The sequence below is a fragment of the Eumetopias jubatus genome, unplaced genomic scaffold (assembly GCF_037043125.1).
Source record: "Eumetopias jubatus isolate StellerSeaLion01/CBP00866 unplaced genomic scaffold, mEumJub1_p1.0 scaffold_6, whole genome shotgun sequence".
NCBI classification, from domain to species: Eukaryota; Metazoa; Chordata; class Mammalia; order Carnivora; family Otariidae; genus Eumetopias; species Eumetopias jubatus.
Genome location: NW_028274812.1, coordinates 107,819,508 through 107,833,521, shown reverse-complemented (window position 1 = coordinate 107,833,521; position 14,014 = coordinate 107,819,508). Strand labels below are relative to the sequence as shown.

At 37.2% G+C, this 14,014-nt stretch overlaps 1 protein-coding gene across 6 annotated transcripts in view; it reads left to right on the top strand.

Moving 5' to 3' along the window:
- UBR2 (ubiquitin protein ligase E3 component n-recognin 2) overlaps positions 1-14,014 on the top strand; it is a 117,904-nt gene that overhangs the window by 63,506 nt on the left and 40,384 nt on the right. For all 6 annotated transcript variants that reach the window (XR_015768354.1, XM_028097730.2, XM_028097731.2 and 3 more), the window contains 10 exons: positions 2,346-2,509; positions 2,599-2,698; positions 5,013-5,141; positions 6,232-6,415; positions 8,844-8,905; positions 9,998-10,108; positions 11,103-11,168; positions 12,549-12,671; positions 12,812-12,875; positions 13,833-13,957. Coding sequence is in view for 5 of the 6 variants with exons in the window: in XM_028097730.2 (XP_027953531.1) it covers positions 2,346-2,509; positions 2,599-2,698; positions 5,013-5,141; positions 6,232-6,415; positions 8,844-8,905; positions 9,998-10,108; positions 11,103-11,168; positions 12,549-12,671; positions 12,812-12,875; positions 13,833-13,957 (1,128 nt within the window). In the remaining variant the exon portion in view is untranslated. The remainder of the gene's footprint in view (positions 1-2,345; positions 2,510-2,598; positions 2,699-5,012; positions 5,142-6,231; positions 6,416-8,843; positions 8,906-9,997; positions 10,109-11,102; positions 11,169-12,548; positions 12,672-12,811; positions 12,876-13,832; positions 13,958-14,014) is intronic.

Genomic DNA, 14,014 nt, shown 5'->3' with positions numbered 1-14,014 from the left:
CGGGCTCCCTGCTCAGCGAGGAGCCTGCTTCTCCCTCTCCCACTCCCCCTGCTTGTGTTCCCTCTCTGTCAAATAAATAAGTAAATAAATCTTTAAAAAAATAAATTCTCTCTCCCAGACTTCCTTCAACTATTGGTTGTAAGTCTTGTAAGCATGTTCTGCAGAGGTTTTTCGTAGTCAAATTGCATTATACTCATTTAAGTTTCTCAAAATCAACTAATACAGCAAACAAAAAACCAAAAAGGAATATCTTTTTATCTTAACCTATCAACACCTCTTCTTCAAACTTGACCTTAGTCTTCACTATGTAGGAAAATGAACAGTAGTTAATCCTGTTGATTTTTGAGGTTCTTAGGGCCTGTGTCCTGGCAATGTGATGATGACTTTTGAGTTTTTCAAAGGAATATTTAACTATATAGATTTTCTCTTTATCTGATGACCTCAGAACTTTTACATTAGAACACAACTTTACTATAGTCTTAGACTTCTATCTTCTTCACTTTTTTGTCCTTTTTTTTTTTAAGATTTATTTATTTGAGAGAAAGAGCGTGCGCGGGCAGGGGGAGGGACAGAGAGAGGGAGAGAAGTATGGAGCCTGACAGGTGGCTTGATCCCATGACCCTGAGATGATGACCTGAGCCAAAATCAAGAAGTCAGATGCTCAACCGACTGAGCCACCCAGGCACTCCTGTCCTACTCTTTGATGCAACTTTCTATGTTGCTGATTGATTAATGAGAGACCTAGTTAAATAGTTCCCCCAACACCAATAATACACTTGAACCTAGTTAGGCTAGAAAAATAGGGGAAAATTCATGATCTTTTATAGCAGAGTAATAATGAGGTATTCAAATAATATTAGACATTTTGACTTTATTATGGAGCAGAATAGGAAATGCAAATTTTTATAAAATAATGTCCAACTTCATTCATAGTAAGATGTAAGTTAAAATCATCAGAATGGCAAAGATCAAAATGTTTAAAGTTGCATTGTGTTACTGAAAGCATGAGGGGAAAGGCACACACTGTAGATGGACATATAAATTGGTAAACTTCTTTGTGGAGACAATTTGATGATATCAGTAAAATTTATAATGTACATACACTTTTTTTTTTTAAAGATTTTATTTATTTCAGAGAGAGAGAATGAGAGATAGAAAGCACGAGAGGGAAGAGGGTCAGAGGGAGAAGCAGACTCCCTGCTGAGCAGGAAGCCCGATGTGGGACTCGATCCCGGGACTCCAGGATCATGACCTGAGCCGAAGGCAGTCGCTTAACCAACTGAGCCACCCAGGCGCCCATGTACATACACTTTAACCTTGTAATTCCACTTCTAGAAAATTATTCTATAATTATCCTTGCAATTATACACAGCTAATATTCATTGCAACATCTTTTGGAATAAATAGCACTAAGACTGGAAAAAACCCAAATGTCTCATGTCTCACCATTAAGGGCCTGCCTGGTTAAATAAAGTATGATAGAAAAAAATACCTGGTGATGGTTATGACAAATGAGGGAATTTACATGAACTGATATGGGACAGTCTCTAAAATACATGAAGTTAAAAAACAAGTGAAGAACAGTGTTTATAATACACTATCCTTTGAGGATGAGAAATAGATACAGTTAAATATATGCATACTTCTATTTACTTAGTAACACTTAACCCATATATTATAAATGTATATATGTGTATGTGTATACATATATGTATTCTTCCATCTCTGGAAGAATATGCAAGAAAACTGCTAACAGAGATTGCCTTTGCAAGGGGGACCTTGGGAGCTAGGAGACTTTTTACCTGTTTTTTTTTGTTGTTGTTGGTTTTTGTTTGTTGGGGGTTTTTTTGCATCATTTAAATGTATTTGCTTATTCAAAAATACATAGCTATGTGTATCTATACATAGAAACAAAACCAAAAAAGTTTTAAAAGGAGATTAAGAGGAAATAGAGTTTCATACTGAGTTCTACAGAAGCTGTGATATGAACCTCTGGATCCTAGAATAATTATACCATACCATTATAGGTGTCTAAATGTCTCAGTTAAGGAAATTTGCAGCCTGGTTCAGACCCCCCCACCCTGAATTGTCTTTGAATAATGAGCCTTGGATCTGTCTCCTAACATTCTGGCATCTTTCTCCGTGATATAATTGTTGCTTCATACACGTGGCAATTGGAGTAAGTAATTGTTATTTAGAAATACACAGTAATGCATTTATGATATTATATAGTTGCATTGGAAAAGGTTTAAACTTCAAAGAGCTAACCAATGTTGGTGACTTTTTTTTAGCTTTCTAGTTAATAGGTTTTGATTACCAGTGTACTCTGATATACTTTGTTCTAGGCTCGGATGCTTATCACAGAAGAAAACCTAATGACCATCATCATTAAGACTTTTATGGATCATTTGAGACATCGAGATGCCCAGGGTAGATTTCAGTTTGAACGATACACTGCTTTACAAGCCTTCAAGTTTAGGAGAGTTCAGAGCCTTATTTTAGATCTCAAGTAAGTTTTTGTTTAATTATCCAACCACTTGTATCTTGTAATATGTCAGTGTTTACCCGTATGTTCATTGCTATTTTTATCTTGTTCAGGTATGTGTTAATTAGCAAACCAACTGAATGGTCAGATGATCTGAGGCAGAAGTTCCTAGAAGGATTTGATGCCTTTTTGGAATTACTCAAATGTATGCAGGTATGTATAAATGGAACATTTTAAAGAGGAGCACTTTTTTTTTTTTCTTTTTGGTTCATTGAACTGAACATCTTTTCTATCTATGTATTGTTTTCATTTGGGGCACATTTCCAAAAGAATAATTTAGATGACTACAATTTGGACCAAGAAGCTCCTTTTTAATTGGAAACCCTTAGAATGGTGTAGAATGAATGACATCTAAGCAAAAGTTCTGGCATCTACTATTCTTTTGTATTTGGTTGTTCTTTTGGTTACCATTACCATTCTTTCTTTGAGGATTGCAAGTTTACTCTTTTTAATATGCTTACATGGAAGTATTGTGACGTTAGTAATTAAGAAACTATAATGTTTAATTTTTATTTTTAATGTTTCCATAATTCTTTTTCTCTCCTTGATATGATATTTATATAATACAGTATAGAACTTGCTTCCCTCTGTTTAATTCTCTTTTTTGGAAACACCCCCATATACAGAACAGAATCTAGAAGCAGAAACCAACTGGTATATGATTTTAACTGTAAGAAGGTAGATGTCATCCCAAAATATCTGAGCCATACCATTATAATTCTTTTAGTAGCTGTCTGGCTTTCTTTTTTTTTTTTTTAAGATTTTATTTATTTATTTATTTGAGAGAGAGAGAGAGAGCATGAGAGGGGGGAGGGTCAGAGGGAGAAGCAGACTCCCCACTGAGCAGGGAGCCCGATGTGGGACTCGATCCTGGGACTCCCAAGATCATGACCTGAGCTGAAGGCAGTCACCCCGCTGTCTGGCTTTCTTAAGCAAGAAATAAACAAAATCACCTTATCATTTTTGGAAAATATTCTGGTTTTTTTGTTGGGTTGGGATGTTTAATTTATCATAATACTTCTATGTTTTTCTATCTGTAGAAACTTTGGTCATTTTAGATACTTGAGGTATCCTCTATTTTCTGTAATCAGTTCTGACACACCAAGAGAGTAGTTAGGCTAGTTTCTTTTTTTTTTTTTAAGATTTTATTTATTTATTTGACAGAGAGAGCGTGCAAGCAGGCAGAGGGAGAGGGAGAAGCAGGCTCCCCACTGAGCAGGGAGCCCGACGTGGGGCTCGATCCCAGGACCCTGGGATCATGACCTGAGCCAAAGGCAGACTCTAAACCAACTGATCCACTCAGGCGCCCTGTTAAGCTAGTTTCTGAAACATATATTCTTATTTAAAATTCTTTCAAAACTGTATATTCTTGGGGCGCCTGCTCAGCGAGGAGCCTGCTTTTGCATCTCCCTCTGTCCCTCTCCCCTGCTCATGCTCTCTCTCTTTCTCTCTCCCTCAAATAGATAAATAAAATCTTTTTTAAAAGATGTATATTCTTATAAAACTATTTTATCTTTTTGTTTTGCATTTCTGGGTTTTTTGGTTTTTTTTGTTTTGTGTTGCTTTCTTTTAGTCTATGAGAACTTTTAGTTGCAGATTAGGAATAAATATGAAAACTTTATTCTAGTATATCATAAAATATACTTATAAATTCAGTAACATTTTAAAAGCCTGTCTAATTTCTTCTAACAGTTTGGTCTATAGATGATAGAGCTAAAAAATAATTTGAAGGCTCGTTGCAGTGAAGTATACATTTTACTGTTTAAAACATATGCAAAGGGCACCTGGGTGGCTCAGATGGTTAAGCGTCTGCCTTCAGCTCAGGTCATGATCCCGGGATCCTGGGATCGAGTCCCACATCAGGCTCCCTGCTCCTTGGGAGCCTGCTTCTCCCTCTGCTTCTCTCTCTCTCTGTCTCTCATGAATAAACAAATAAAATCTTTAAAAAAAAAAAATATGCAACACCAAAAACTAATGATGTAATATATGGTGATTAACATAACAATAAAAAATTAAAAAAATATATGCAAGATTGCCTCAAACATATTTGTTCTATACTGGGGTTTTTAATTTATATTTTAGAGAATGTTAATATATAAACATGTAATTTAGGGAGTTGAACTTCTTATACTACTTGAAGCTTCTTGTTAAAACTTTTATATGTTTTTATAATCAATATATATTTTTTCTATATTAAGTTTCCATGTAAGAGGACAAACGTAATTTTAATCCATTTAAAATCTTTTTGCTTCTTTTGGGGCACCTGGGTGGCTCAGTCTGTTAAGCGTCTGCCTTCGGCTTAGGTCATGATCCCAGGACCCTGGGATAGAGCCCCGTGTCGGGCTCTCTCCCTCTCCTTCTGCCTGCCATTCTGCCTGCTTGTGCTCTCTCTCTCTGTCATATAAATGAATAAAATTTTTTAAAAATTAAAATAAAATAAAAATAAAATCTTTTTGCTTCTTTTAAGGGAATGGATCCAATTACACGTCAAGTAGGACAGCATATTGAAATGGAACCAGAATGGGAGGCAGCCTTCACACTACAAATGAAATTAACACATGTCATTTCAATGATGCAGGACTGGTGTGCTTTAGACGTGAGTTTCTTCCAGGGGTAGGCGGTAGGCGATAAATGGAAGATGGGGAATAAATAGATTCCTAAGAATTCTGAGGAGATTTGGAGAGGATAGTGGTGATACTTACCTCATGAAATAACATCTTTTCCTCTCTTACCTATAAATTCCATAAAAGTTAAAATTCCAAAGCCTTAGAAAAAACTTGGAAAATAGAGGAATAAATGATCCACTCTCTCTCTTCTCTTATGTTACAATCTACATTTTTTTCCCATAATCTCATCTAGATTTTGAGCATATAAAAAGAAGAGTTTAGAAATGTATCCAAAAATAAAGCTTTACAACTGTTTCATTTGTTCTCTGTCTTAAAATTACTTTGCTTTCCTTTGGCTATAAAGTCTAGATGAGAGCCTGTGTAAGTTAAGAGGTAAGAGAAGACTTCTATGAGATCTGAACTATGTGTAAGAGTTAACTGGTCAAAGAGCAAAGAATATTCCTGACTGTGAGACAGCCTTATCATGTTCTGTGATGAGAAAGAGTATGGTTGGTCCAGGAGCTGTGAGAAGGCTTAGGTTGGAGCACAGAGGTTAAAGGTAGAGAACTGGACAGGGGCCTGACTTTGCAGGCCTTGGAGGCCCTGGAACGAAGTTTGGGTTTTATTCTAATAGAGTTGGGATGCCACTAGTGGTTACCAAGCTAGAAAAGGTGACATGATCCAGTTTACATGTTTTTTTAAAAATTAGGAATAGATGGAAGAGGGCAGAAGTAGAAGCAGGGGATTTAATAGATGGTTGGCTTTCCTTTGAATTACTGGAGATGATCAGTGGCCAGATTTGAGAGAAATTTAGAAGATGAAATTGCCAGCTTAGTGTAATAGATTGGGCAGAGGGAAAGGAGGGTATTGGAATAACTTCTAGATTTCCACAGCTGTATGGAGATGTCATTCCCTGAGACAGGGCACTGGAAGAGGGACCATATTGGGGGAGGGAAGATTGAGTTTGGTGTTGCCTATATTGATATCTGAGGTACTTACTCATCGTTGAATTTGAGGTGCTTATTCAATGTTGTAGAAACCCAGCCTTTGAAGTAACTTACAGAAAACCCTCTTTTTTAGGAAAAAGTGTTAATTGAAGCTTACAAGAAATGCCTTGCTGTATTGATGCAGTGTCATGGTGGTTTCACTGATGGTGAACAACCAATCACGTTAAGCATTTGTGGACATTCAGTGGAAACTATCAGATACTGTGTTTCCCAAGAAAAAGTTAGCATTCACCTCCCAGTTTCTCGCTTACTTGCAGGTAAAGCATTTCTCCCCAAAAAAGAACCCTGAAATTATCTTTTAAATTGTTGTTTGTGGTTAATATTTACTGAATACTTACTATACATTATACTGAGAGTTTTATAAGCATTGACTTATTTAATCACCACACATCAGCCTATGAGGTAGGTATTAGTAAATTTGCTTCACAGAGGGGAAGACTGAGACATAGAAGTGACTTCCTTAGGGTCGTGCAGCAAGAAAGAGAGTAGGAATTGTGAGGTGCTTTGGCCCCAGAAGCCATGTTTATAACGACTGTACCATGGTGCTGCGTCAGACTTCTAAACTGCACATATCACATGCTTACCACATATATACCATGTGCCTAACTCAACTCACATTCAGAGTCTGTGTTGTTACCATTCAAATCACCCTATCACTTAAGTGATTGCTGATAAATTGAAACCACCCTAAATTTTTTTTTTCTTTCCCTCTAAGCTGTTTTTTAGTCATTTATTGATAACGTTTTGAAGCAGCAGGTCAAGAGTGAGTCCCACATTGGAATGAGAGTTTTTTAATCATAAGTAGTTGATTTACAAGCCCTTTATACTTGGTAGAGTATTTGAAGCCGCCACCTTGCAGCGGCCAAAAACTTAGAATATGCACTTGTCCATCTCTGTCTACAGACTCTTTTCGATGTAGCTTCCTTCCATATTTCTTGATTGCCGGAATTCTTATCCTACTCACATACTGCTGTTCCCTTTAGTTCCACTTTTAACTGTGAGAGTAGAAAAGTTGTAAAGGTAGCTATTTTTACTCATTGCAGAATTTGTAGTTTATCTTAAGTATGTGGCTGAATAATATGTGAAAATGTGTGTGTGTGTGTAAGAGATTGTGGAGAATTGATGCCATTTCTTCCTTAAATGTTTGGTAGAGTTCCTCAGTGAAACCATATGGATTTGATACTTTCTTTTTTGGAAGGTCATTAATTACTGATTCAATTTCTTTAATGGGTACAGGTTAGTTCTAGTTATGTTTCTCCTTTTAGGAGTTTTGGTAGTTCGTGTTTTTTGAGAAATTGTTTTATTTCATCTAAGTTATCAAATTTGTGGGCATAGAGCTAGTCCTAGTATCCATTATCATCCTTTTAAAGTCCATGGGACAGGAGTAATAATCCTCTTTTCTGAATGCATTTTTTTTTCATTTTTCTGAGTATTGTCACATTTTCTTGCTGCTAGAGCCTAGCATTCCAACAGTCTTATGGAAGTTGTAGAGATTTAAGGAAACTTAGACATCTAAATGTCAGTAATGCAACAAATGGAGCAGCAAAGAAGTACTTAGTATGAAACTTGTTCAGGCCCTGTTTTGTTTCCATAAGTGCTTTGAGCATGCTGAACCTGTTGATAATTGATGGGAGCAGGTGACAGCATGGTGTTGTGGGAAAGTATTCAGCTGGGATGCAGGAATGTTGGTCCTATTTACAACTCAGCTGCTGGTCTTTGCTGCCTTTAAAAATCTGGTTGTATGTTGGAGGCCAATGTTGATAGTTATATAGAAATGAGAGTTATACTCGTTTCTGCCTAGGTCTTTACTGCTCTCAGACCTCAGTGAACATTTTTGAGCATTCTGCTGACTGTGTTTGATAAAGCTTGGCCTAAATGCTTATAATCTAATTGAAGAGCTTACTAAGAAAACACACACAAAACAGTTCAAGAACAACTTGGTGTGTGTACTAATGGAGCTCGAGTGGCAGATGTCAAGTGCCGGTTGTCAGAATGAGACTCATGATGCAGGTCTTGGATACAAAAGCCTCAAGCCAGGCTTGACCAAGTGGCCTCACCTATTGATAAGATTGTAAAAAGCATTCTCTGTGTAGACAACAACATAAACAGTACACTTAATTCTTAGTTAACAGAATTAAGCAAGGTTGAGCTATGTAAGAGCCCTTTGCAGTTAGGAACTAGAGAGGCTTTGATCTTACGCTGGAAGTTCTGGGGAACTTAAATCTGCGGTCAGGATCAGCATGGACCACGAATCCCAGGACTAGTCTCTCTGTTCACTTGCCAGAAGGATCTCTCCTGCTATACTTTAAATGGGAACAAACTCCACAGCCCAGTGAAGTATGACCCTTAAAGTGGACATAACATACATAAATTGTTTGATAATTATAGAACTGCTTCTGCCATGTTTGTATATCTGACATTTACTTATATAAAATGTCATCGGTGTGTATTAGTAAATGTAACTAGGACTTTAGCTCTAAGTGTACCTTTGACACAGAGGTTCATGAGAATATCAATTCAAAAAGCTTCATTTATAGATGCAATTCATTTTTTATCTTAATTTGTAATGGGATAGGTTCCCAAAGAGAAAGAGTAGTTAGATACAAAGTTGAGTGAATATTTAGGACTTTTTTTCTAAATGATTTGCAGTTGTAGAAATGCTTTTTCGTTTGTTCTCCTATGCAGGTTTACATGTATTATTAAGCAAAAGTGAAGTCGCATATAAATTTCCAGAGCTCCTTCCTCTAGTAAGTAATCCTAACATTTAAAAGTAAATGCCTAGGGACACCTGGGTGGCTCAGTCGTTAAGCGCCTGCCCTCGGCTCAGGTCATGATCCCAGGGTCCTGGGATCGAGCCCCACATCGGGCTCCCTGCTAAGCGGGAAGCCTGCTTCTCCCTGTCCCGCTCCCCCTCCTTGTGTTCCCTCTCTCATTGTGTCTCTCTCTGTCAAAGAAATAAATAAAATCTTTTTAAAAAAATAAAAGTAAATACCTAGGGGCACCTGGGTGGCTCAGTCGGTTGAGCATCTGCCTTCAGCTCGGGTCATGACCTCTGAGTCCTGGGATCGAGCCCCACATTGGGCTCCCTGCTCAGCTGGGAGCCTGCTTCTCCCACTTCTCTCTGCTTGTGCTCTCTCTTGCTATCTCTGTCACTATTTCTGTCTCTCTCTCAAATAAATCAAATATTAAAAAAGTAAATGCATATTTTTATTATGTTCCATGTACTTGAAATCACTTTGAAACAAATTTTATTAATCAGGGTTCCGCAGAAAAACAGAACCAATAGAAGGTTGTGTGCACATGCATGTGCACATGGGTATGTAAGTATGGAGAGAGAAAAAGAGAAAAAATTTGATTTATTGTAAGCAATTGGCTTATGCAGTTTTGGGGCCTGGCAAGTCTGAAATATGCCTGCATGGTAGTCCAGCAGGCCGGAGACCCAAGGAAGAGTTGATATTGTAGTCTGAGGTCCAGAGGCATTCTGGAAACAGAATTTCTTCATCCCTGGTTGGGGGGACTTCAGTGTTTCTTTTAAGGCTTTGAACTAATTGGATGAAGTCCACCTACATTACAGAGAGTAATGTGCTTAACTCAGAGTGTATTTGATTTAAATGCTAATCACATCTACAAAATACTTTTCACAGCAACACGTGGACTAGCGTTAATCAAAAACTGGGTACCACGGCCTAGCCAAGTTGACACAAAATTAACCATCACATAAACATACTTTTATTTTAATTTTAACTACCGTTTGATACAGTTTCCATCCCTATCACCCTGTCTTCTTTATAGAGTTGAGATTTTTATGGATTTTAATTTTTTTTTTTTTGTATATACAGAGTGAACTTAGCCCACCCATGTTGATAGAACACCCTCTTAGATGTCTTGTTTTATGTGCCCAAGTACATGCAGGCATGTGGAGAAGAAATGGGTTCTCTCTAGTAAACCAGGTAAGTGTTTTTTAGTTTATGAAGACTTTTCAATCCATCTCTTCCTTCGGCTTCTGTGACGGTTGTAATTTTCAACGTACTTAAGTCACTGAAAGTTGAGTTATCTATGTTAAAATTGTTCAAGAAGATTAATGTTAAACCAAAAAGTTTCTTAGAACTTTTATTCATACTTTGTCAAGAAACAATATCAAAGTAGAAATGAACTTAATTTTCTTGATTTTTAACTTGAGATCATTTTTAGAACAGTTTTACAAAACATAATAAAAATCCAGATTTCATCTATTTAAATAAAATTGTGGTAAAAGTTGAAAGTTCTTAGAAACTGATGGTTGCCAGAGGGTAAGGGGTAGGGGGATGGGTAAAATGGGTGAAGCATAGTGGGAGGTACAAGTTTCCAATTATGGAATGAGTAAGTCACGAAGATGAAAGGCACAGCATAGGGAATATAGTCAGTGGTATTGTGAGAGTGTTAAATGGTGACCAGTGGGAGCTACACTTGTGGTGAGCAGAGCATAACATGTAGACTTGTCCAGTCACTATGTTGTACACCTGAGACTAATGGAACGCTGTGTGTCAACTATACTTCAATCAAAAAAAGTTCTATTAATAGCTCTGAAATTGAGGTTTTATTTTTAGACCTTATCAAGGCTTGGCATAGGTTTTGGTTTTGTTTTCATTTTTCATAGCCATAAACCTTACAGGAGAGTAGCTGTGTTGGGGAAACCCAGAAAGCTGGCTGCAAAATGTGTACCATAGCATGAACACTGAAATCTGGAAATTTCTAATTAATTAATCTCTGCTAAGATAGTATTAACTGTTGAGAGAACTACATTGTGTGTGTGTGTGCACGTGTGTGTGTGTGTGTATGTGCACTCATGCATGTGCACCCACGTTCACACTTGTATTAAACCCATGTGCTCTTGGGGACTGGGGAGAGGAGGGAGCTGCACAAATAAAAACCTATTTACCCAATATAATTAATTTTTTTTTTTAGATTTATTACTACCATAATGTGAAATGCAGACGTGAAATGTTTGACAAGGATATAGTAATGCTTCAGGTAATGAATTAAAAGTATTAAACTTACAGGTTGTAGGGAACATTTTTCTTCTTGTCATTTCCACAGAACCCAGTCACTTACGATTACTCCCAAATCTCTTAACTCTAGCCCTGTCTACTGAGCTGCAAACTCATATGGCTAGCAGCCTATAGAACATTCCCATCTAGATTTCCTGGACACATCTCAGATTTAACATATTCAAACTAACTCCTCTTATTCCCTCCATACCTTCCTCCTGTCTTGGGTTTCCTACCTTGGTGTATTGTTTAACAATCTGTACAGTTGTATAGTTGAGTCAGAAACCTGAAAGCCATCCTTTTTTCATTGTCCTCTGGTTAAAGACCCAAACCCCTTAAACTGATTTCCAAGGCTTGTGAAACTTAACCGTGTTAAAACTCCCTGAATTGCCATGCTCTCTCTTAAGTCTTAAATTCTGCACATTTATTTCTTTTGCTCCTTAGTTTGCCTACCCCACCCCCTTCCTTTTCTGTTCACCTTGTAACTTGTTTTCCTTTATGTCTTAGTGTTTAGTGTCCCTTTCTCCGGAAAGCCTTCCCTGACACACAGAAATGTAGCTAAGTATCCCATTTGGGAAGGCCCATAGCATGGTGCTCTTCCCCACCATAGCATTCATAGCTCTGGATCGTGGTTGCCTATTTACTTTTTGTCCCTCCACTAAACCATGGCAACTATATCTTAGTCTCTTTTTGTCCATTGTGCATAGCACAATGCTTATCACATAGTGGTTTTTCCATATTATTGCTGAATGGATTTTGAAATGACAGAAAAGGTTATGAAATGTATATTTCAAAAATGATTGGCTCAAAACAAAGTCCAAGTTGATTTAGAATTTATACAAATGGAATTAAAGGAGAATTAAAACTAATATTTAAAAGCTATTGTTTCAGTTGGTATAGTTTTTATCACCAAAAATTAATTTGAGAGTTCTTGATAAGAGCTTAATATTAGGTAAATAAAAAGTACTAGAAGCATAATTGCCATAGCACATTTCTCTCAGAGTCCATACACTACTAGACAGTGATAAGAGAGCCCTGAGATAAAATGTCAGAGCTGAATTCATAGGGTTGCAGTCAATTCAGAGAATTAAAAGGCAAGAGAACATGTTATTCTGATATGTAGGGTTGGGGGGGGTTTGTTTTGTGTATACTTTTTTTTTACCAGCTTAGATTCTTGTCCACACTTGTAACTTCCACAGGTAGGGACTTGACTAAGTGGGTTTTCATCTTTTATAGAGATTGGTGAATAAGTAAGCTATTTTCACTTAATTCAACCCAAAATATCTTTCACTAATTGTTTAGTAGCCCTTTTGACCTCTCTCTTTTCCTTTATCTCAAACATTAAAAAAAAAAAAAAAAAAAGACAGGTGTCTCCATGATGGATCCAAATCATTTCCTGATGATAATGCTCAGCCGCTTTGAACTTTATCAGATTTTCAGTACTCCAGACTATGGAAAAAGATTTAGCTCTGAGATTACCCATAAGGTAAGAGCATGTTTAAAAGACCATAATACATCATTAAAGAAGTATCTTTCTTTTTTTTTTTTTGGCTATGTTAATCATCTGAGATAATACAGTGTTTGTATTTGTATCCCTGAACTTTCTCACCCCTCCACTTGTTACAGGATGTAGTTCAGCAAAACAACACTCTAATAGAAGAAATGCTATACCTCATTATAATGCTTGTTGGTGAGTATGGATTGTTTGTGACATTTATCAATTACATTGGCTTTTGTGATAACAAATAGTTCTGAATTTCTAAGCTAGGTTTCTTTCGTTTGAGCAGTTCTTCAGCTTCAGGGGAAGATTAGAGCATCCATCTCTTTCTCCCTTCTGGTTACTGTAGCACTGAGAGTGAGAGTGCCATGGTGCTTTAGAACAAGAGAGTACAAGTTCTGAAGCAGAATAATCTGAAAGGCTCTTTGGGGAGAAAAAAGTAGGACAGAAGAGTTTGGCAAAGTAAGAATAGGATATTTAGGAGCTATTTACTGTTACTTTATATCTTAGGTATGTTTCTTTCTGTGGTTTTGTGTGCAGAACTATCATCTTGGCTTTAGATATGATTAAAAAAAATAAGTTAATAGAGACCTGTGGCTAGTAGATGCAGATTTCTTCTCTTCTTGCCTGTATTTTCAGTCCTGTCACCTCCACCTTTCCTGTTCTTTTATTCTTTACCTTCTCTACCTCCTCTGCTATTTTTGACTCTGTAGTCCATAGAGCAGAAAATCCTGGCTCCTGTCAGGAGGTGATACTAACGAAGGTCTCAGAAAGTGAGATTTTATTTGCCACTAGATAGAAGGTCAAAGGAAGGCTCTCCTTCCCTGCTACCATGTGGCAGATGGCATGAAAGCAGTTTCCTAGTCCTCTGGTTACAACTACTGCTCTAACAGTTTTTGACTACATCCAGTCCCTTCCTGCCTTCTGATCCCACTCTTTCAAAATAGCATCCAGAGTTTTCTCTCTCTGCTACCCAAAGCCTGCACTCACCTGTTGTGTCTGAGCCTCAGAAGTATGGTTAGGAGCTGCTCTCACCCTAGTTTGCTGCCAAACCAATTATTTACTGTCCCACTGCACAGAAAGAAAAATATATTGTGTTAAGTATTGTGATTATGTTAAATGTGTGTATATGTACTTTTGCATTGACAGGAGAGAGATTTAGTCCTGGAGTTGGACAGGTAAATGCTACAGATGAAATTAAGCGAGAGATTATCCATCAATTAAGCATCAAACCTATGGCTCATAGTGAATTGGTGAAGTCTTTACCTGAAGATGTAAGTACCTACATCCTAAAAAAGAAATTATGGAAATTCTCCCCTTCCTGTCAGGCT